Source organism: Myotis myotis, unplaced genomic scaffold, assembly GCF_014108235.1.
Source record: "Myotis myotis isolate mMyoMyo1 unplaced genomic scaffold, mMyoMyo1.p scaffold_m19_p_5, whole genome shotgun sequence".
Classification (NCBI taxonomy): Eukaryota; Metazoa; Chordata; class Mammalia; order Chiroptera; family Vespertilionidae; genus Myotis; species Myotis myotis.
In genome coordinates, this window is record NW_023416357.1 from 25,861,035 (window position 1) to 25,883,496 (window position 22,462).

The following is a 22,462-nucleotide window of genomic DNA, read 5'->3' on the forward strand; positions in this document are numbered from 1 at the left end:
ATGGATGGAACTTGAGAGCGGATAAATACCACAGGATCTCACTCATTTGTGGAATATAATGAACAACATAAGCTGATGAACAAGGACTGATCCAGAGACGGAGAGGCATTGATTGGACTGTCGGGACTTGGAGGGAAGGTAGGGGAGGGTGGGGGTAAGGGGGAAAGATCAACCAAAGGACTTATATGCAAGCATATAGGCCTAACCAATGGACATGGACAACGGGGGGGTGAGGGCATGAGTGGGGGTGGGGGGGGTGGGGGGTAGAGGGTAACGTGGGGACAAGGACACATATGTAATATCTTAATCAATAAAAAATATATTTAAAAAAAATGAGTTCGCGTGTCACCTCTGACACGCGTGTTATAGGTTTGTCATCACTGCACTAAGGGCACATGCTCTCCTACACCTCTTAGTCGTGGTCTGATAACAACAGTAGTATAGAAATTTAGAGACAAAAATAAAATATGAGCCTAGAATAATTAAACAATTGGCCCAGAGTCATGGAAGAAGAATACCAAAGCTAATACGCTAAAATTATATCCACATCCCACAAATATAATACATTAAATCATCTTGTCAACAGGCATTCCAAATGTCATGCAGGTCTGCACTTGTAGAGCAGAACGTCCTGTCACTGTTTTCTTAAGTTGTATGTATCTGAAATAACAACATAAGACAGTCCCTCCTCAGCTTCCCAGGACCCCTACCCTCAGCACCCTGGATGTACCAGGAAAAGGAAGCGTGAAGGGAGCCTGTGCTACCTGTCTGCAGACACTAGCCAATCCGCATGACAGTGTCCATTTTCTCACATGTCTGTAGACTGGCTCATGACATGAGAGGTCGTCTAGCACTCCCTCCTTCCCATATAGTAGGAGAAATTAATGATGGGGGTGCAGCATGCCCACATTTCCAGAGCAGGAAGGTGCCAAGTGGGACACACAGGCCTCCTGATTGCAGTGGCGTCTTCCACCAGTAAGATACACTGATAATATACCTATCTGAAATAGGTATTAACTTGGATCTCAAAGTCTGCAACTGTCCTAACAAATATTACATAGTAAGAGTATTCTGACTTTGCCTTCTGGGAATGAAGGGATACTGCTGGCGAATTGGCTGGACTAGAAGGTGCTCTCACTGGCCCAAGCCCTGCTAGCCCTTTGTTGAGGCAAGCAGGGGCCCTGAAGGCACTGTGTGACTCCTGGAACCACCAGAGGACTGCGTGGCTCTGGACTATGATTACACCTTCGGCACAGAAAGACATAGAAAGGTCTAACAACCATCATAACCTCTGGTCCTACTGGAAAAGCTACAGCAGAAAAAAAAGGCGTGCCCACCCCTGCACGTGTTGCTCTCTTCCCCTTGTGAGGCAGCCCGGCAGGTCCTTCTCCTCTAATAAAGCCTGTAATCCTGGTTAAAAAAAAAAAAAAAAAAAAAAAAAAAAAAAAAAAAAAGCTACAGCAGCTGCCTCCTCTGCTGGGTCTCTAGGTTGAAACCTCAAAGAGAGGAAGCACCAAGGATTGGCAAGGGATTAGGCAGTGAGCTAGGACCCCCGTTCAGCCCCAGAAGAACTGTGGCATCGCAGCAATCATCAGAAGCCACAGGAAGGTGAGGCAGCACCCTCTCCCTGGCCAAACCCAGCACGCACTGTTCCCCTATGCCCTGCATTCTTCAGGCCAAGTATCAATGGACTACTAGAGTCTGTCTCCACCCAGGTTGGAACCTATCAACCTCAAAGGGCTCACCTGCTCACTGCCTGATCTCCAGCACCAGAACAGTGTTTGCTTATGGCAAGCATTCAATAAATACGTGTGGAATGAATCAAATCAAGTTTAGATAAATATTGCTATGACCTTGTCATTTAAAATTTACATTCCCTACAAAAAGACATCAAAAATCAGCATTCCAAGAAGTAATATTTTACCCCTGTAGTGGCTAACCTAACTTGTTAACAGAACCCATTTAAATAGCCAACTGTCCTTTTAGAAATGTAAACAGTGCTAAATAAAAGCATTTGGATTACTTTATTCAATACTAACATTACAAATAGTTTTCATCCCTTTAAGAAACTGCATATATGGGTAGGGACAAAACACTTTCACTATTAGGTACTATCAGCCACAAGTCCAACCGCCAGCATCAGATATAACACAGGTCATTTTTTTAATCTATTACTCCCCATATGCACACACTTAATTCTCCAGTTTCACAGAATTAAGCCCACAAAAATTTTTGATCATTTCTCCTCAAAAACCAAAATGAGGAAGTTCACTCTTCTCACATAACAAAACCTCAAAGGCATTTCACAGCTGACAAGATAGCTACATAAAAACCACACTAAATCTCCTAACCCAAAGACAATTTAGTCATTGTTCTCTCTTACAGCTCAATGTCAGTCCACTAGAATTCAGTCTCCAAATCTTCCAAGCTTTTAGGCTGTGACCATTATAGAAAAATTTCTAAAATGAATCAGAGGCGGTATCTCAAAACCAGCAGGAAACTATGAACATTTATCAGGGGGCCCTGGGACCGGTTCCAAGCCTGCTTCAGTGGCAGAAGCTGCTGGCTGCCTGTCTGGTGTGCTAAAAGGACACATGGACCATCCTCTCCAGCAGCTCCAGGCAGAAGCTACCAGGAGACTTCTCGAAAAGTTTCCTAAGGGGGTTAGTTCCCACAGCCCTTTTACCTTCCCCTTCCTCAGTACTGGAGCACTGACCTGTAGCCGCGCTCCAAAAACACAATCCTCACAAAACTACTGGTGAACCACTTCTAAAGCATTATTTTCTAGGGTGCTTTTAAACTAAACATTCTCATCTACAATGACTCTCTTATAAGAGTACAGACCCATTCAAAAGGTAATGACTGACTTCTCAATTTTTAGTATATTTCCTAAATTAATTTTTGTTCTTAGTACCAAATATAAGATCAGCAATGTTTTAGTATCTAAGTACCTGGTATATGGTTGCAGTAAATATTTATAAAACCCACCTCAAAGAGCTGTTTTAAAGAGCACAAAATGAATTACCCGGTTAGAGAAGCAAACTACCTCATTTCACAGCTAATGAAGCTACTGATGATAACAGATGACCATTTCAGGGGATTATTTTTTATTTTAGAAGCTCAGCTGGCAGGGTTCAAGGTTCTCAACTGTGTCTAAATTTGAATCAAAGCCAGGGAGAGCTGGCTGGCTCTGAAGGGGTGCAGGGAGGGGGAGCAGCCCTATTCCTCCCTGTTACTGTGACTCCCCGAGCCCAGAGACTTGGTATCCAGCCCCAGACAGAGCTGGCTCCCTGCCCCTACCTTCTAGCTCCCCTCCCCAAATCTATAAGTTGTTTAGAGGTGAGCTCTTCGTGCTTGACCAAGAAGGACAACAACATGTGTTTAAAATAAAAGTATGGAAACAAAAGGGGCAAAGAAAACACTCCAATCTGTTAGGAATGTTGTCTGCTCTTCGAGGTGAAGGAGGGATGGATGGGTTTGCCTGCTCCCCCCTCCGATTGTAAATCCCATGGCTACTTCTGAGCAAAGCTATGGTCAGAGTTCAGATATTTATTCATCGTTTTGTTAAGGAAAGAGAAAAGCGAGATGAATGAACGTACCGTCCTCTGGTTTACTTACAAGAAGTTTCAGCACCTGAACCCACTAAAGCAGGGGTCCTCAAACTGCGGCCCGCCGAAAACATTTATCCGGCACGCCGGGTGTTTTTGCCGCTGCTGTGTGCATAGGAATTTGTTCATAGTTTTTTTTCAAACTATAGTCCGGCCCTCCAACGGTCTGAGGGACAGTGAACTGGCCCCCTGTTTAAAAAGTTTGAGGACCCCTGCACTAAAGTGTTAAAATGTCCAATCTTCCCACCTCACTGAACTCTTAGAACTCTCCACACTGGTCCCCAACGTCCCTGTCCCGTGTTTACCACGTGTCATTCTATTGGTAGTTTACCTTTAACATCCCCCATGAACCTGGTCAATTCTAAATGCTTGAGGAAAACCAGGCTTTTCCATCTATACTAATAAAAGACAAACATGCAAATTGAGCATACCTTCGCTATGCCTTAAGGCACACTCACCAGCCAATCAGAGTGACTACATGCAAATTAACCCAACCAAGATGGCGGCTGGCAGCCACGGAGCTGGAGCAACCAGGAGGCTTGGTTGCCCCAATGATGAAGGAAGCCAAGCTTCTCGCCTGCCGCGGTGGGTCTAAGCTCCACTCAAAGCAACAAAGTTTCAATTATAGAAGGTAAATAAACCCCAGATACCTGCTGCAGGCTGTGGCCACAGAGCTGGAGCGAGCAGGAGGCTTTCCTCCCGCTTGCCCTGGCCGGCTCTAAGCTCCTCTCAAGGCTACAAAGTTTCAATTATACAAGGTAAATAAACCCCAGAATAAAAAAAAAAATAAAAAAAAAAGGAGAAAAAAAAAAAAAGGAGAGGCTGGGAGCTTCTGTCACCTGAAAACGGCCCTCAGCCCCTCATCCAGACTGGCCAGGCACCCCAGTGGGGACCCTGACCCTGAAAGGGGTGTGACCAGCCTGCAAACACCCATCAGCCCCTCCCCCAGGCTGGCCAGGCACCCCAGCAGGACCACCACCCTGATCCGGGACACCCTTCAGGGCAAACCAACCAGCCCACACCCGTGCATCAGGCCTCTATCCTATCTAATAAAAGAGAAAAATGGTAATTGGCGTACGACCGCTAGCCTTCCCATTGGCTAATCAGGGCAATATGCAAATTAACTGCCAGCCAAGATGGCGGCCGGCAGCCAGGCAGCTTGAAACTAACATGAGGCTTGCTTGCTTCAGTGACAGAGGACTCCAACGTTCCCCGCCTGCCGCTGCAGGCCTCTGAGCTGGCAGTTTGAAACATAGTTACAAAAATAGAAGCTAAACAAAACCCCAGAAACCAGCTTTCAGCTAGCCCGGATCTCAGAGCTGGAGTTGATACAGAGTTTTGATTGTAGAACCTAAACAAACCAGATACCTGCTTTCAGGAGCGGAGGCCTAAGAGCTGGAGCCTCAGAGCTAAAGCTGGCTCAGAATAAAGAAAAAAAGGAGCAGTTGGGAGCTTCAGTCCCAGCCTGAAAACGGCCCTCAGCCCCTCACCCAGACTGGCCAGGCACCCCAGTGGGGACCCCCACCCTGAAGGGTGTGGGACCAGATGCAAACAGCCATCATCCCCTCATCCAGGCTGGCCAGGCACCCCAGTGGGGACCCCCACCCTGATCCGGGACACCCTTCAGGGCAAACCAGCCAGCCCCCACCCATGCACCAGGCCTCTATTCTATATAGTAAAAGGGTAATATGCCTCCCAGCACAGGGATCAGCGGAGCCGCAAGGTCTCCCGGCACCGGGATCAGCATGACAGGGGGCAGCGCCCAAACCCCCTGATCGCCCTGCGGCTCTGTGTGTGACAGGGGGCGGGCGCCCCAACCCCCTGATCTGCCCTGTCTGTGCCTGATAGGGGGGAGCTCCCCAACCTCCTGATCGCCCTGCGGCTCTGTGTGTGACAGGGTGCAGCGCCCCAACCCCCCCACCCCACGGGCCCTGCTCTGTGTGTGATGGGGTAGAGCCATAACCTCCCCATCGGCCCTGCCCTGAGTGTGACAGTGGCGGCGCCCCAACCCCCTGATCGGCCCTGCTCTGTGGGTGATAGAGGGCGGCACCCAACCCCCTGATCCGCCCTGCTCTGTGCGTGACAGGGGGGAGCTCCCCAACCCCCTGATGGGCCCTGCTCTGTGCGTGACAGGGGGGAGCTCCCCAACCCCCTGATGGGCCCTGCTCTGTGCGTGACAGGGGGGAGCTCCCCAACCTCCTGATTGACCTTGCTCTGTGCGTGACAGGGGGGAGCTCCCCAACCCCCTAATGGGCCCTGCTCTGTGCGTGACAGGTGGCAGCGCCCCAACTCCCTGATGGGCCCTGCCTTGAGTGTGACAGGGGGCGGTGCCCCAACCCCCCAATCGGCCCTACCCTGAGTGTGACTGAGGGTGGCATCGCAATCTCCCGGTCCGCCCTGCTCTGTGCATGACAGGGGGCGGCGCCCCAACTCCCCAATCGGCCCTGCTCTGAGCCCGACCAGGGGCTGCACCTAGGGATTGGGCCTGCCCTCTGCCACCTGGGAGCAGGCCTAAGCCAGCAGGTCGTTATCTCCTGAGGGGTCCCAGACTGCGAGAGGGCACAGGCCGGGCTGAGGGACCCCTCTTCCCCCCCCCCCGAGTGCACAAATTTTTGTGCACCAGGCCTCTAGTCCTATATAATAAAAGGGTAATATGCAAACTGACCCTAAGAGCAGAACGACTGGGAATGTCTGGTCACTATGACAAACACTGACCACCACTGGGCAGACGCTCAATGCAGGAGCTGCCCCCTGGTGGTCAGTGCGCTCCTACAGGGGGAGCTCTGCTCAGCCACAAGCCAGGCTGACTGCTGCCAGTACAGCAGTGGTGGTGGGAGCATCTCCTGCCTCCTCAGCAATACTAAGGATGTCCGACTGCAGCTTAGGCCTGCTCCCCGCTGGCAAGTGGACACCCCCCGAGGGCTGCCGGGCTGCCAGAGGTATGTCTGACTGCCAGCTTGGGCCTGATCCCCCAGGGAGCAGGACTAAGCCAGCAGGTGGACATCCTCCGAGGGGTCCCAGACTGCAAGAGGGCATAGGCCGGGCTGAGGGACCCCCCAGAGTGCACAAATTTTTGTGCACCAGGCCTCTAGTTATGATATAAAATGCAATAGAAAATACTAGAAACTGTCTTCAACTGTTACTGTCTCCCTCCCTCCAATTTCTTAAAAGTTTTAAAAAGCCAGTGATTATCACATTAAAAATAACATAATGAAATACGCTCAAGTGTTAGCAGGAACATCATGGGTAATTTCTTTTTTGTACTTTCCAGATTTCTTCAATAAGTATGTTATTGCTTTTATAATAATAACCAAAACAAAGTATTACCACTTCAGCTTTACCTCCAAAGGTCAAAGAGCAGATATCACTGTGCTCAGGTCTTCTTAAAGAATCTGGCGTCCTTCAGCCTTTAGAGTAAGGACAAACCAGTGAGGACTTTCCTTTCTGGCTCTGTTGCAGCCCACAGTGAGTGAGGCCAGGCATCCTGAAGGTCTGGGAACTACTCCTATGACTGCTCAGCTCCAAGGCCCAGGAGGCTAATAGGCCCCCCTCAGTGCTATGGCTCTGGTTCTAGTGCCACTCTCAGTCACTGTTTAGGAAGCTACCCCTCACTGCAACATACACAACCCCTCTCAAAAAAAAACACAGGGCTCCTGAAGAAGTTGCCCCACAATCCCAGTAAAACCTCTGCAGATGTGGAAGACCATACCCAGAGGAGATGCGTGTGAGCAAGGGAGTGGGGGTTCTCTCCATTACCCCACCTCTCTGGTCTTGTCACACCAGCTACACCTAACAGGCTTTCTCTCCTGTGCCAGCTCTCACCAAAGGCACTGCTGCCAGAGGCCTGAGCTGGGCAGAATTCTGAGGCTGCATTCAGACTTAGAAGAAAACTTAAAATTCATTAGTGATATTATCATATCAATATTCTTATTATTAGCTGAGATTTACCACCTGCTTACTTTGTCCAGGCGCTGGACACACTTCACCAAGTATGAGCCTGATAACCACCATTATCGCCCGATTACAGAAGGCGTGGAGGTTAAACAACCTGCCGGAGCAGCACATCTGGAGCTGAATAGCACCTCTACAGCAGGTGTCTCTGCTGCTCAAAGCACTCTCTGAAGCAGTGGTTCTCAACCTTGGCTGCACTTTAGAATCACCTGGGAATCTTTTTAAAATCCTGATTTCTGGGCCTCATCCTCTGGAAATTGTTTCTTTGTTACTAATGTTGTGGCCCCACCCCATAACAAAGAAACAGAATTTCCAGAGGATGAGGCCCAGAAATCAGGATTTTAAAAAGATTCCCAGGTGATTCTAATGTGCAGCCAAGGTTGAGAACCACTGCTCTGAAGCTTCCCTGTCTGCTTCCTGCAGACCTCTGGGATCTCCAAACCCCATTCTACCTCCACCACATTGAGCTGCTTCTTCCCCACCATCTACTGGCCTGGCCTTGACCATTTAGTAGTAACATCAGACATGCACAGCCTCTCCCCAGTGCTGCTGTCCTCCTAGGACAAGTCGTCCCAAAGTCCCTCAGAGCAGGAAAGCCCATGCAGGGAACACACTTGGTAGAGGACTTGACAATCACCTCCACGTCACCAAGACTGAAAAAAAGCACTTGGTAAAGTCTGACCATATCCAGTTCTATACACCTGTGGACATGCACACAGTAGGCATTCCCAAAGGGGGAATCAGACTTGCTTCAGATTTCTCCACAACATTCAAAGCCAGCGACACTGGGGACATGCAGAGGCTCGGAGGCAGAGAAACCTGTCACTCAGGCACACTGCAGGCTTCAGAGAATATGGCACCAATTAGCGCCTCTAGAAAGTTGGCCAATCAACACACACAACTAAAAGATAATGACAAATGCAAGGGCTGGAGCCAGATGGCTGCCCAGAGCACAGTGAGTCCTCTTCCCCATCCACAGAGCTTTTACTTCTTCTGGTCTTACTCTAAGACCTACCTTAAAAGGCCCTTTTGACTCTTAACAATTTTGCAAGCTTCAATTCACTCCAAGCCTTACCCTGGGACAATTCTCACAAGTTCCCATTCTTTGGACATTGGTCTCAGTTCTATATTCTTATTTCTAACCGTCATGCTTGTACTTAGGTTAGTACATCAGTCTCTTGTGAGTCTTTGACAGAGCCACAAACTCTTTAGACAGACTTATTTTCTGCTTTTTTCCATGAGATAACTTATAACAATACTTTTGGATTTCTTTACATTTCACAGGCCATGCAAGGTTATCTATCCTCTTTAATATTTTCAGCCATCATTTCAGAGTTATCCTTCAATTCTTAAAAAATCTGTTTGCCCATAACAGAAATACTTTTTAGGGTGCTGCACCATGGCTCCCACCAATTCACCAGGTTCTTGCTTCGCTCTTAACTCAAGTGTACCAATTCACTCCCTGCGGAGGCAATGGTGAAGTGCATGGGCTTTCTCATCAAGCAGGCCTCCATTCCTTCTGGTTTCTGGCTGCACCTCACTCAAGACACTTACATTTACTGAGGCTTAATCTGTCTCTCCTTAAAATGAGTTATTGCTAGAAGAATAGGGAGAATGCAGGTTCCACACAATGCAGCACACGACACCAAGGAGGAGGTCAGCGAATGCTCGCTGGTCCTGCTTTTGGTCTTTCAATTGTCTTCAGGTACAACGGCAACTCAGCAAATGCTCCTTTTTTGGTAGGATGCAATATCTAAGAATAATTCAGATGGTGGGAGTCCTGCTTCCTCTATCTCAACTTCCCTCCAGGCCAGTTCTGGAATGGCCCAGAAAGCAGGAGGTTCTAGTGTACTGCAGTGCAGGACTGGCTTCCTGTCCCCGGAATCCTCCTGCAATACCAATACTCTCCGTCTTCATTCTGCACTTGACTGTCAGAGTCCTCACAAGAGGAGCTAGCCCACACCCACCTTAAATCTGGGCTCTACAAACACATTGAAACCAGGTTTGCAGGACACGTTAGTTGCTAGCTTCCATCACCCCCATCTTGGGGATATCTGCTTCACTTAACACTGCTTGGAGCTCCCTGACTTTAGCGCTGGACTGGCATTTCCAAGCGCAGCACTTTTTGCCAAATCACATTAGCCTGTCTAGGCTTTGGTTTTCTGTCTAAAGACAGGAGTAACATTACCCATTTCATAAGACTGCTCAAAGAACTCAGGGAGGACATTTAGGCAGAGCCCCACACACTGTGCACTGCTGTTGCTGAGGACCAGGTAGTGTCTGTCAGATAATATCATTAACCCAGAGTGCAAAAGTACCTATCACCTGCATCCTTGGAGTAGGCACTCCAAGCCATAAAAGTTGTGCCAGGTCGTATTCTGCTGTGAACCTATTTTTATCCTTTATGTGTTATTGAACCAGCAGCCCTTTGAAAAGATTTACTCTAGAAACTCAGAAACACAATTTCTAGAGATTTCTAGTGGTGTTGCTGGGTAGCACAGCTTTTACTGTTGTCTGAGTTTCAATTTATTTAGGCAACAGTTACTGAATAAAACACTGTTTTGAATAGAGTCTAAAATTACTCCAGTTCCATGCTGTCCAAACATAAGGCTATTTAAATTTTAATTTCAGTTAAATACAATTAAAATTCAGTTCCTCAGTTCATTGGTCACATTTCAAGTGCTCAGTGACTACTGTATTGGACCACACAAAACTAGAGCTCTCCCATCTTCACAGACCATCTCCCAGACAGTGCTGCTCTAGCTTCTGTCTAACCTTCCCTATCCCTTACTTTTGTTTTCTCCACTGTACACAGAACATGTTAGAGCTGCAAAGAGCTCAAAGAACACAACATGCACTTCTACTATGTGCACTGAACAAGAAACTCGTGAACAACTTCACACAAGTTACATACAGCAACACACACATACCTGATAAAACACTTCAGGAGTACCCTTAAAGCTCTTACTTACAAACTAGAGAACACATTAGATTTTTAAAAATAGAAAAGTATATCTTGACTCAAAAGGAGAAAGTATTTCCAAAGCTTCATGTTGGCCTCCAGCTGTGTCCACAGCTTTCCCTGAAGACTCAGAACTTCAGTCTTTAACAGTTTATCCAAGAGAAATGTTTTGGCCTAAGAGGGAAAGTTGTCCATTTTTTCAAAAACCAAGCAAAAGGTTTTTTCTATCCAGCTGGCAACAAGAAGCACCTAATTTTTGGTTTCAATTTCCTCAGCGAAAAAAGAAGAAAAGGAAAGCAGAGGCCTTTCTAATCCCTCATGTGACAAGTCACACACATAGCACTTCCAAATCTTCTAAATATAATATGCCCTATGAGGAGGATGCCCTACCCTGCTTCACAGATGGGGAAACTGAGGCTCAGAAGTAAGAAGCCAGGATGAAGCCAGCCAAAACCAGCCTTGTCAGCCAGGCTACTCGAGTGCACGATGCAGGCTAACCTAGCAAGCACAAGGCCACAGTCAATGCTGGGAAACAAATGCTAGCCATAGGGTTCAAAGCAAAAAAATATTATTTGATTTTTCATTGTCCTTCTAGCCCTGCATCTAGCCATTCCTTCAGATCCACAGGATTCCAGAAACATTACCATAGTCTGAAAATCTCTTTCAAACATGAAAAGATACAAACGACCTGTATTCACTTTATCACTTAGGAAATTAACTCCGATCTTAACCCACAGAAGAGCCTAAAGGTTCTGCAGAGCAGCTTATTTGATGCTAATCAAAGACATTCCCTGCCAATGGGAACCACTGCACTGCTCCCATATAGTCCACCTGTCAATGGGATAGGGCTAAACCTCTGCAGAGACCCACCTGGCCCTGGCCCAGGCCCAGGCCCAGTCCCTGCCTCCTCCTCCTTGTCACCAGCATAAGGAACACACGCTTCTGAAGCCCAGGACACACATGAACTGGACATAGGACACATACCAGGTAGCCAAGTTTTTAACTTCTGATGTTAGGTATTACTTTTATAATAATACAGACAGACCAATTAAAATTAAATGAGGCCTGGCCGGTGTGGCTCCGTGATTGAGCATCAACGTATGAACCAGGAGGTCACGGTTCGATTCCCAGTCAGGGCACATGCCCGGGTTTCGGGCTCAATGCAGGAGGAAGCCAATCAATGATTCTCATCATTGGCGTTTATATCTCTCTCTCCCTCTCCTTCCCTCTCTGACATCAATAAAGTATATATTAAAAATAAAAACTAAATGAGGCCTTGGCCAATGAGGCCTTGTCCCTTGACTGGACTCCAGCTCATAAGGATGACTCTTGCAGATTGCTGGTTTTGTCCTCTGGCTTGGTTGTCGCCATTGAACTCAGATAACCAGAGTGACCATTGCTATAAGTGCTTTTCCCTTTTTCCTCCCTCCCTTCCTCCAAGATCAATTTTAAAAAGTCAAAAAACTAAATGGGGATGCCTCAAATTCAGTATAATTTTTTGAATGTTTTCTGTTTTATATTCCACATCAGAAGGGATAAAACTGCCTTAATCACACACTCTCTTTAGAAAGACAGGTCAATAAGCCCCAATAGATCTAAATATTCTGCATTTAAATAACTTCAGAGATGACAATCAAATCTTTAGAAATCTAAGACAAACAACAATTTAGTTTATTTAAACTATGTAGATTTGCCACCCCTGACCTGCTCATCTAAGATGGCAGATCCTCCTTTCCTTCTTCCATCCATCCATCCGACACTTAATCACAGACAGTGGATAACATGTGCTTGTCTCTGAAAAGGCAGGCTGAGACACAGCCCCACATCCCCTGAGTGGCCGCAGGAGAGCAGTGGTCAGTATTTTAAGAGCAGCAGTAACTCCACAGGAAGGGACCATGGGAAAACCATGTAGGAGTATTCTTTGTCCTTCTCTTGAAGGAAGCACAGGGCTTTGAACGGGGCTATCAGAAAGCCCTCACTCCCACTGCCCTGGGCTGAAAAACAGGTGGTATGGGGTCTTCTGCAAAGATGGACTATTATGTACTTAGAACTAGATTACAGAGATGACTTGGGCCCTGGCTGGTTTGGCTCAGTGGATAGAGTGTCGGCCTGAGGATTGAAGGGTCCCGGGTTCGATTCTGGTCAAGGGCACATGCCTGGGTTTCGAGCTTGGTCTCCAGTGGAGGATGTGCGGGAGGCAGTTGATCTGTGATTCTCTCTCATCGTTGATGTTTCTATCTCTCTTTCCCTCTCCCTTCCTCTCTGAAATCAATAAAGACATTTTTTTAAAAAAAGAGAGGACTTGGGTTAGTCACCAACCACCCTTTCTCCCAGCATAGGAATGACCAATGTACAATACCTCGTGAACAGGACTTTTCAATCACTGTAATTTTAATGTGCTTATTTAAATGGCTTTAATGCAAACTTTTCTTAGATAACATATTTTAAGAATAGTCCACATGAGAGAGGCACAAGAAAGCACTTATAGCAATGGTCACTCTGGTTATCTGAGTTCAATGGTGACAACCAAGCCAGAGGACAAAACCAGCAATCTGCAAGAGTCATCCTTATGAGCTGGAGTCCAGTCAAGGGACAAAAGTGTTGGAAAAGAAAACTACCACCTCCTCCTCACCCATTTCCCACAATAGGGGAAGTCTACCTATAGGAGAACACCTGCATGTGGCAAGCAGCCCCAGAAAATTCTATGCCTTAATCTTTGAAACCTGTTACTATGATATCATCACTCATGTGACATGCCTTTAAGATAGAGAGAAGGTACCTAGTGGGCCTGACCCAATTACATGAGCCCTTAATGCAGAGGGCTTCCTCCAGCTGGAGAAGACATGATCAGGCATTCAGGGAGCTGTTCCAGTTTAAAGAGGGAGGAGGGCCCACAAGCCAAGGAATGAAGATAGCCTAAAGTAGCTGAGAGAAGCCCCCAGCTGGCAGCCAGCAAGGAATGAGAAATATCCGACCTAACACAAGTACAAGGAACTAAATTCTGACAATAACAGGAATGAGCTTGCAAAAGGACCCTGAGCTCCAGCTGAGAACACAGCAGCCAAAACCTTGACTTCAATCCAGCCATCCCTGACTTCCTACCCACAGAAACTGAGAGACAAAAAAGGAGTATTGTTTTAAGGCACTGAATTTGTGGCCATTTGTTACACAGCCACAGAAAACTAGCGTAGCATAAAAATCTTAGAGTAAGACACTTACTTTGTACTGCAAATCCCAAATTGTCAGGGGAGATGTACCCTGACCACCTTACTTGGGAGGCACATTTGCACTTGAGCATCTGTCTCCATCATTGTCATCTCCTACCTGCCCTAACTCAGGTGCCACGCTCACTCAGCAGCCTTCTGAGAAGAGAAAATACTAACAAGCTGTCCAGAGCTTCTAGATAGGCCTCTTCAGCCACACTGGCCAGTGGCAATTTCTAGGTAATGCTGTGGCTTACACAATTTCCTCTGAATCTGGTTAGTATGATTCAGTCATCCCTCTCCTGTTAGCCTGATTCTGGCTGCATCATCAAAATCAAGGGTTTTGTTGATTTACTACAGCCCTCTTTTACTTCACAACTGAAAAACAAGATCCTAAACTGTAAGGACCTAACCAAGGCACAGAAGGTTCTCACTTTCCAGGGATAACTGTTCTCTCTCCTCCCATAGGTCACTTACAGAAATCCATTTACAATGGGGACCAAAATTTCATATTAGTGACCAGAAGAAGCTCTGAAACTTTACCTTGAAATTAAAATTATGAAAAACTAATTTTTTAACTTAAAATATTTACTTAAAAAATTACTTACAAAAGCAGTAAGTCACATTCATGTCTTTTTTCTAGGAAGTAGCTGGTGTGGCACCAAGGCAGGCTCCATCTTACCCCACTCTGACTTCTAGGGGCTGAGCATTAAGGCTATTTTTTGCAGAAATATTCAAAACCTCCATTTTCCCAAAGGACACTCCCCAACCTGTTTGATATTCCAATCTTCCTTTTCCAAAGCATCTATCCTGCCCTCACCCTCCTCTTCCTCCTCATGAGCAGCCCCTTCCCCAAGTGTTAGCTGTCCTATCTTCATCCAATCTCTTTTATCAGTAACCAGGTATCACTTTCCTCAATTTCAGCACAGCCAGCCTCTTGTGCTAGATTTTCAATTTCACTTTGCAGAGAGACTGGCTGTGATACAATGGGCAGGAATGAGTGATGCTATTATTAGGTAGGAAGGAGTGTTTGAGCTCATTTCATAAATGGTCAGTACGGCAGCAAATATGTGCAAAGTGTGATCATTCTTGCTTTCCCCTACAACCTTATACTTCTGGTTGAACTTATATGCCCAGGACAGAATGAACACTCAGAAAACAAGGCCCAAGTGTGCCACCTCCACATTTTGAGGCAGACCTTGCAATAATCTCTCCCCTGCATCCTGCGATGTTTATATGAAGAGATCAGAGTGAAAGAAAGACAACTATAGTGATGATGGCTGTGGTCTGAGGTGGGCCCTGATGGGCTGTCACCTGTGCCCTCCCACATGGTATCTCCAAGGATATGCTGGGGGAAGTCACACTGGCTCTACTTTAGATAGTGCCAAGTCAGACTGGAGCCACAGAGAGAAGGGATCCTGGTTGCTCCTCCAAGCTCTGACTCCCTCAGGAGAACAGAGGAAAGAGAACACACTTGAAATTAGAAAGAACCCATGCCCAGGGTCCTGAGTGGTATGGCTGACCATGTCCTATGAATGGCATCTACCGATTTCTCATAAAGTTCACACAAAGAACAAAATTTTCTTTGGAGGAATGGAAGATGTCAAAAATTAAACATCGTCAAGGGACCTGCAGAGAGAATACTGCATATGACTGCTGCACTGCAAGCATGCCTGAGAGGACAACCTTGTCAGAGACCAGTCCTGTAGGGGTCTGCCAAAGGGCTGGAGGACTTCACTTGTTGCATTATGCTCTTCCTGGGACTTTAAGGGCACCAGTCAGTCTGTGGCAAAGTATCTGAAGTCTATGCTCCCCCCCTTAGTTGTGCAGGACTTTCCTTTACCTATAAACTGATGAGGTTTCCAAAGCCATTAAAAGCAAAGTAACAAGCCCTAGCCGGTTTGGCTCTGTGGATAGAGCGTCAGTCTGCAGACCTAAGGGTCCCAGGTTCGATTCCGGCCAAGGGCACATGCCCAGGTTGTGGGCTCGATCTCCAGTAGGGGGCGTGCAGGAGGCAGCCGATCAATGATTCTCTCTAATCACTGATGTTTCTATCTCTCTCTCCCTTCCTCTTTGAAATCAAGAAAGAAAGAAAGGAAGAAAGAAGGGAGGGCGGGAAGAGAGAAGAGAAGAGAAGAGAAGAGAAGAGAAGAGAAGAGAAGAGAAGAGAAGAGAAGAGAAGAGAAGAGAAGAGAAGAGAAGAGAAGAGAAGAGAAGAGAAGAGAAGAGAAGAGAGAAGGAAGGGGAAGGAAGGAAGGAAGGAAGGAAGGAAGGAAGGAAGGAAGGAAGGAAGGAAGGAAGGAAGGAAGGAAGGAAGGAAGAAAGAAAGAAAGAAAATAAAAACAAAGTAACAAAGCACTTCTGGGTCAGAAGGTTAGGGGTCAGGAGTTGAGGGCATGAGAGAATGGCAGCAACCAGAGGCCAGGATGCACAGACCCAGGAACCTATCCACACACCTGTCCACATCTCTATGTCAGAAGCCCCAAAACAAGCATTTTACCTTCACTACTCTGAAAGTTCTTGCATTAACCCTTCTCCTCTTAGGTGCTTTTTCTTTATCTCAAGGATGAAAGCAGAATGGCAAGCCCACAAAGCCAGGTCACCAGGCAAAGTTTCCAAGGGCAGAAACCTCCTCTCCAGAAAAGAACAAACAGTGCAGGTTGCTACATGGACTACCAGGCAAAGGCCCAACTGGGTTCAGTTAATGCTACTCAAACTTCCACCGCACCAGGCAACTGCTTATCATCTCTTGAGGACTGCAGACACTGTCTTTCCAGAAACACCTGTCCTGGGCATAGGTAAGTCTGATCAGCTTCTCAACAACAAGGTTTTTTTCTATTGGCCAGGCCAGGGACTCTCTTATCTCAGCTCTTTCCCTTTCTAAGCCACAAGTGAAGGAGTTTTTGGTGGCCTCCCCATCATTCTGGGTAAGCTAGCAGCCAGGGGCAAGTTCTAGACAGAGCTATTTCTTGATATCAAAAGGTTAGTTCCCTTAAGCCCAGAGGGTCCCATGTTAATGATCATCAGCGTTGCCTTCCTCCTTTAATCATAGGCACCATTCAACCACTGGCTGTACTATTCCTCCCCATTGTCCCCTCTGAAAGGTTAGTCTGATAGAAGGATTGGGAGTAGCAAACCAAGCAGAGGGTACCCTACCCTTCCATGAACATGGTCGGCAATCCTAGCAGGCTCTCCTCCAGGCATAGATAACAGGAAGTAGATACACTGAGGTCAATACTGGGGGTGAGGTACATGCCTCTCCCCACTTCTACCCACCCCTAAGGCAGGCAAGGAAAAGTGGCCAATAAAAGAGGGGGGAAAGCATATTACTGCCCCTTAGATATAATGTCATCCAGTAAGGAAGCGCTCCCATCACCCCTAGGTGGGTTAAAACACAGACCTCCCGGTTGCTTCAATGCCCACTCTTAGTTCTATACCACATGGCCTGTGAGCTGAGTTCTAACAGGCAAGCTGGGAGGTGGGACAGGGTGGGAATCCTCACAGCGGGGAAGCCAACCAAGCCAGGCCCCCTGGCAGGGCCCAGAGCAGCAGTGCCTTGAGGCCTGCTGAAAGCTTAAGGCTTTAGTCTTTAACCTAAGGGAGACAGGGGAGGTGCCATCATAGAGTTACAAGGGGGTGGGGCCTGATGAAACCTAGCAGGATATCACCCCATTGGCAGTGCTGGGAAAGGCCCCAGAGAGGGGGCAAGACAACCATGTGGGACTACTTGAGCAATCTCCACTAGAGGTAACAATAGTTCTGTGGAAGGATAAGGAAGATGAGGCACAGAGAGATTGAACAGGACAGTGATGAAACACTGGATACGAGAGAGTGATGGGCGTGAGATCTGCATACCTGGACAAACAGTGCTCATGTGTGCTAGACAGAGTCACTCTCAGGAGGGCCAGCCTCCGGGGTCAGGATCATGAGGCTGTGCCAAACACTGCCCAGATCCTAGCAAAGTACCTGGCATGCGGTGGGCTCATTCATTAAGAAAAGCAACAGCAAGGCACCTTCTGAGGCTTACTAGATAGAAACCTAAGAGTGAGGAAGCAGTGTTCAGAGTCCAAGTGATTTGCACAAGGCATGATGCTGCCACTGCTAGAAGCTCATGAAGGGCAGAAACAGGATTCCCAGCTGTCTGGGTCCAAAAATGCTCTACAGCCGTGATGGCGAACCTTTTGAGCTCGGCATGTCAGCATTTTGAAAAACCCTAACTTAACTCTGGTGCCGTGTCACATTTAGAAATTTTTTGATATTTGCAACCATAGTAAAACAAAGACTTATATTTTTGATATTTATTTTATATATTTAAATGCCATTTAACAAAGAAAAATCAACCAAAAAAATGAGTTCGCGCGTCACCTCTGACATGGGTGTCATAGGTTCGCCATCACTGCTCTACAGTGAAGATCACATATCTTCCCATTTCCTAGTACTAAGACACAGAGCCAACTCCAGTTACATGACAGGTTTGGAAACCTGAAGATTCCCCAAAGAGCCCTTAGATATAATGTCATACATCAAGAGAACACTCCCACCACCTCTTTTCAACAAGTTCTACAAGTGAGAACTGAAAGGAGAGAGGGAAAGGAGACAGGTCTCCTACTTGGGTCCAAAGTGCATCCTCAGGCTTCAGGTAATTAAGAAAGTAACACCTCTAACTCAAACCAGGTGAAATAAGTTGCAAAACATGCAGCTTTAACGTGTATCACACATGCTTTAAAGTAGGATCAATTTATTCTCACTTCCAATGAGAATAAACAGACCTATAAGAGAGTTCCTTTATGAAGTAATCCCAATACTTAGCAATTGTAAAATTAGTAGAACTCTAATGTTTGTGACAACCCTGACACCTGGGAAATCCTTAGGTGCCTTTTAAATGAGCATGCAATTGTGCAAGGGAAGTTTATGATTTAAGTCTTGAAATACTGAAATAAAACGTATGTGCAAATGTTATTTCTAGATGCTTAGAAAAGCATAGAAAATCACAGGGACTGGATAAGTAACACTGGCACCTGAGCAGGCTCACCTAGGACAGCTCCATCCAACCACACACGTTTTTATCTGGCCTGGCCATCTGTAATTGCCCTAAACTTAAGTAGAACTTCTAAGTCCCTCTAGCGAGCCTGTTGTGGAAAGATTTAAAATAAAGGTGGCATCTTCCAAAGAGTAAGTGTGTGCAATAAACGTTTTTCTTTTCTTTGAACACTACTGGGTTTTAAAAAATGCAGTTGATGCTTTTTATGTTAATTTCAGCACAAAATTAAATCATAACATATAAGCCCTCTCAAATTGTTTTACTACCCCCAAAAAAGTCATCTTTTAGAAGGGCTTTGCCAAAAAAAGAAAAGAAAAAAGAAATATTAATATTTACCTTCAATCTGATTCAAGTTCCTGGCAACACTACATTCTGCAACTTAGCTTACATAAAACGCCGTACCTACCTGCACCTCACTTTGACAGAAGGTCTGCCCCTAAGCATTCTGGGGGAAGGAAAGGGGCATCCGATCCTCCTTTCCAGTCTCGAGAGACAAAAACAGCACACATCTGCACAAGCCGAATTGATCGCTCGTTTATAAAAGGAGCTTAATATTTCTTTAGAAACAAAGACTTACTCAAGGGTTTGCAAATATGGAAACACAACTAGGCAATAGCCAGAGCCTTCAGACTAGTATTTTAAAAACAAATAAATAAATGGGAACCGTCTAGCACAGTCGGACCTGAGCCTCCAGCATCCACCCCAGAAATAAAACGAGAGCCCAGACGGAGATGTCTGAGCGCCCGAGGCACCCACCGCAGGAGCGCTGGCCGGCCCGGCAGGGTGCCCACCGCCCTCACCCCGCCGGGGCCCGGCCCCTCCCCCGCCCGCGCGCCCGCCGCCGCCCGCGCGCACTCACCCCTGGATGCCTGGGCTGTACGCCCGGCTCTTCCACGGCGTGCCGGGCCGCGGCGCCTGGGGCCCCGGGCCGCCCCCTCCGCTCAGCGCGGCCGCGCGGCTGCCCGACAGCAGGTAGTTGAGGCCGTACGTGCTGGCCTTGTTCTCCCGTTTCCGGCGGCCCGGGTGGAACTGGTGCTGCGGCGGGGAGCCGGCGGGCGCGGGGCCGCGCGCCCCGGAGTGCCCGTTGGCCGCGCCGGCGGTGCTGGGCGGGCCGTCGGCGAAGTGGAAGAAGGCATCGCCGCGGCCGCCGCCCGCCCGTCCCACGGAGGCGCTGCTCGAGGACGACGACGAGCAGCCCGGGCTCTCGGTGCCCGACTCGGCGTTGGACGAGGACGAGGACGAGGACGAGAGCGATGGGGACTTGTGCAGGCGCCGGGCACCCTCGGCCGCCGGCCCGAGCGCCGTCAGCAGCGCGGGGGGCAGCGCGGCGGGGCCCGGCGCGGGCGGCGGGGGCGACGCGGCGGGCGGCACGGGCCCGGCCAGGCTGCCGCCGCCCAGCCCGGCCGCCCCCGCCGTGGCCGCCGTGTCCAGCGCGGGCGAATTGAGGCAGAAGTAGGACGCGAAGCCCGAGCCGCCGCGGCCCACGCCCTGCGAGGTCTCCCAGATCTGCATCCACAGGGCATTGGCCGGCCCCTTCTGCTCCGGCTGGATCCAGGCCACGCGCGGATCCATCCACGCACAGCCCCGCGGGCCCGCGCGCCCGCCCGCCCCGCCGCGGCCCCGCCCCCGCCGCGCCCCGAGCCCGGCCGCGCCGTGCACGGACCGACGGACGGGCTGCGGGTGGACAGACGGGCGGGCGGACGAGCCTGCGCTGCGGCTCCGGCCGGGTCGCGGCGGCGGGTCGCGGGGTCCCGGAGCGGCGCGGGCCGGCCCGAGCAGGCCGCGGGTCGGCTCGGGCCTGTCGGGCTCCTTCAGGCGGCGCGGGGCGGGCGCGGGGGCCGCGGCGGCGGCGTTCCACAGGGGCCGCGGGGAGAGGCCATGGGAGAGGGGCGGGCTGAGGGGGCGGGCCCAGGCGCCGCGGCCCGGGACCCGAGGGAGGGCCGCCGCCGTGCGCCGGGCCCTCAGTCACGCTCGCGCCGCTGGCTCGGTGCTCCTGCAGCGGCGGCGGCGGCGGCGAAAAGACACACTCAGTGGCGACAGGGCGCGGGGGAAGGAGGGGGCGCCGCCGCCTCCGCTCCAATGAGGGGCGGAGAGGGAGCGGGGCGGGGGCGGGGCGGGCGCGGAGGAAGCACGGCCTTTCTCGTCGGGGGCCGGGACACCAGTGCGCACGCGCGGCCAATTTTAAATCCTCAGTGGACACCGCCGCCTGGGTTACCGCGCCTGCGCTGGGCACTCCTCCGCGCGGGTGGGGAGAGCCGGCGTCGGAAGGATACGCGACTGGGAGGGGCTGTCTCAAGGGTGGCGTCGGCAGCGTGGGCCCTTCCAGCCTAAACTTGGCTGCGGCGAGAAAGAAAGTAACGGGGAGTCCAGTGCGCCGTCCTCGGCCCGGCTGCTTCCGCCAGTCCCACCTCCGGCCTCTGTGCGGAGGCGGAGGCGTGGAGACGTGCGCGCTGGGCGAGGGTCCCTGTCAGCCAACGGGCCGCGCTGCGCGTGCGCAACGACAAGAGGTCGCCGCCGCTGCGTGGAAGTTTCCGCGCAGCCCGGTGGGGGTCTCGGACGCCCCGCGCTGTGTAGTCCGGCCCCCCCCCCCCCGCCTTATATAAAGGCCGGAGCGGCCTAACCGCGCTGCGCCCGCTGCTCCGAGGAGATGACAAAAATGCCCAAGTCCCCTCCCGTCCATCATCAGAGCTCCTTGCGCAGCCGGTGGGTCACGCTACAGTCACTCGTGTCTGCACCCGCCCACGTGCTCCCCCGCGGCCTGGGCGGTGCTGTGCCAGAGCAGGAGGGCGGGGGGCTGGCAGTACCCTTCTCTGAGGGCACCCTTACCGGGTTTTTTGTTTGTTTGTTTCCTTTTGTTAATGGTTTCGTGTGCAGAAAACGAGGTTCTGTCTTCCAAGTCAGCTCACTGGTGCGATTTCCGGAGGCAAACCTGGCAGTGCTACCCAGCTGCCCATGGGAGAAACAGTCCGTGTACTTGTGTGTAAGGCCTCGTGGCCTTGATTTTTCAAGCTGACATGGTGTTGGCAGGACTTATTAGAGAGTCCTCCAGCTGTCTGCTGTTTGAGTTCCCGGTGTCCAGAGGAGGCTGCGAGCCCGGTTTGACAATGGTGTTGTTTGGAAGGCAAGGCTAACCACACATTCTGTGACGTCCACAGCAAACGCCAGTGTCACATAAACCTGCAGTGCCATGCAAGCCCAGAAGGCTTGACTGGACATCACTGGCCCCACCCCACTCCCCTGCCTCAGAGGGACTCCCGCCCTTCCCGGTCTAAGCCCAATGATGCACTCGCTTCCCGCTGGCAATTTTGAGGGACCCAAGCCAGGGCCCTAAAGGTGTTTCCCTTGCTCCCACAGCAGCACCAGGGCACCGCCGCTTTTTAACATAACCTGAGCAAGGTCTTTTTAAGAGCATTATATTTTAAACTAGAGGCCCAGTGCACGAAATTTAGTGCACGGGCGGGGGCGGGGGGAGGGCGGGGGTCCTCAGCCCAGCCTGCACCCCGCAGTCCCGGACCCCTGGCTCCTTACCAACTGCAGCGGAGGCATGGCAGAGACTCCCCCGGCCACCTCTGCTGTGCTCTCCAGTCCTGGCTTCTGGCTGAGTGGCGCTCCCCCTGTGGGAGCACACTGACCACCACTGACCACCAGGGGGCAGCTCCTGCGCTCAGTGTCTGCCCCCTGGTGGTCAGTGCGCATT

General features: G+C 49.8%; 1 protein-coding gene across 5 annotated transcripts in view; it reads right to left on the bottom strand.

Moving 5' to 3' along the window:
- Positions 1 to 20,803, bottom strand: part of TENT4A (terminal nucleotidyltransferase 4A) — a 47,467-nt gene extending 26,664 nt beyond the window's left edge. Inside the window, exon 1 of one of the 5 annotated variants that reach the window (XM_036308421.1) lies at positions 19,625 to 20,803. In XM_036308421.1, coding sequence (XP_036164314.1) covers positions 19,625 to 20,337 — 713 coding nt within the window. In that variant the 5' untranslated portion in view covers positions 20,338 to 20,803. The remainder of the gene's footprint in view (positions 1 to 19,624) is intronic. The other 4 variants (XM_036308420.1, XM_036308419.1, XM_036308418.1 and 1 more) reach the window with 4 other exon arrangements.
- Positions 20,804 to 22,462: the final 1,659 nt, after the last annotated feature.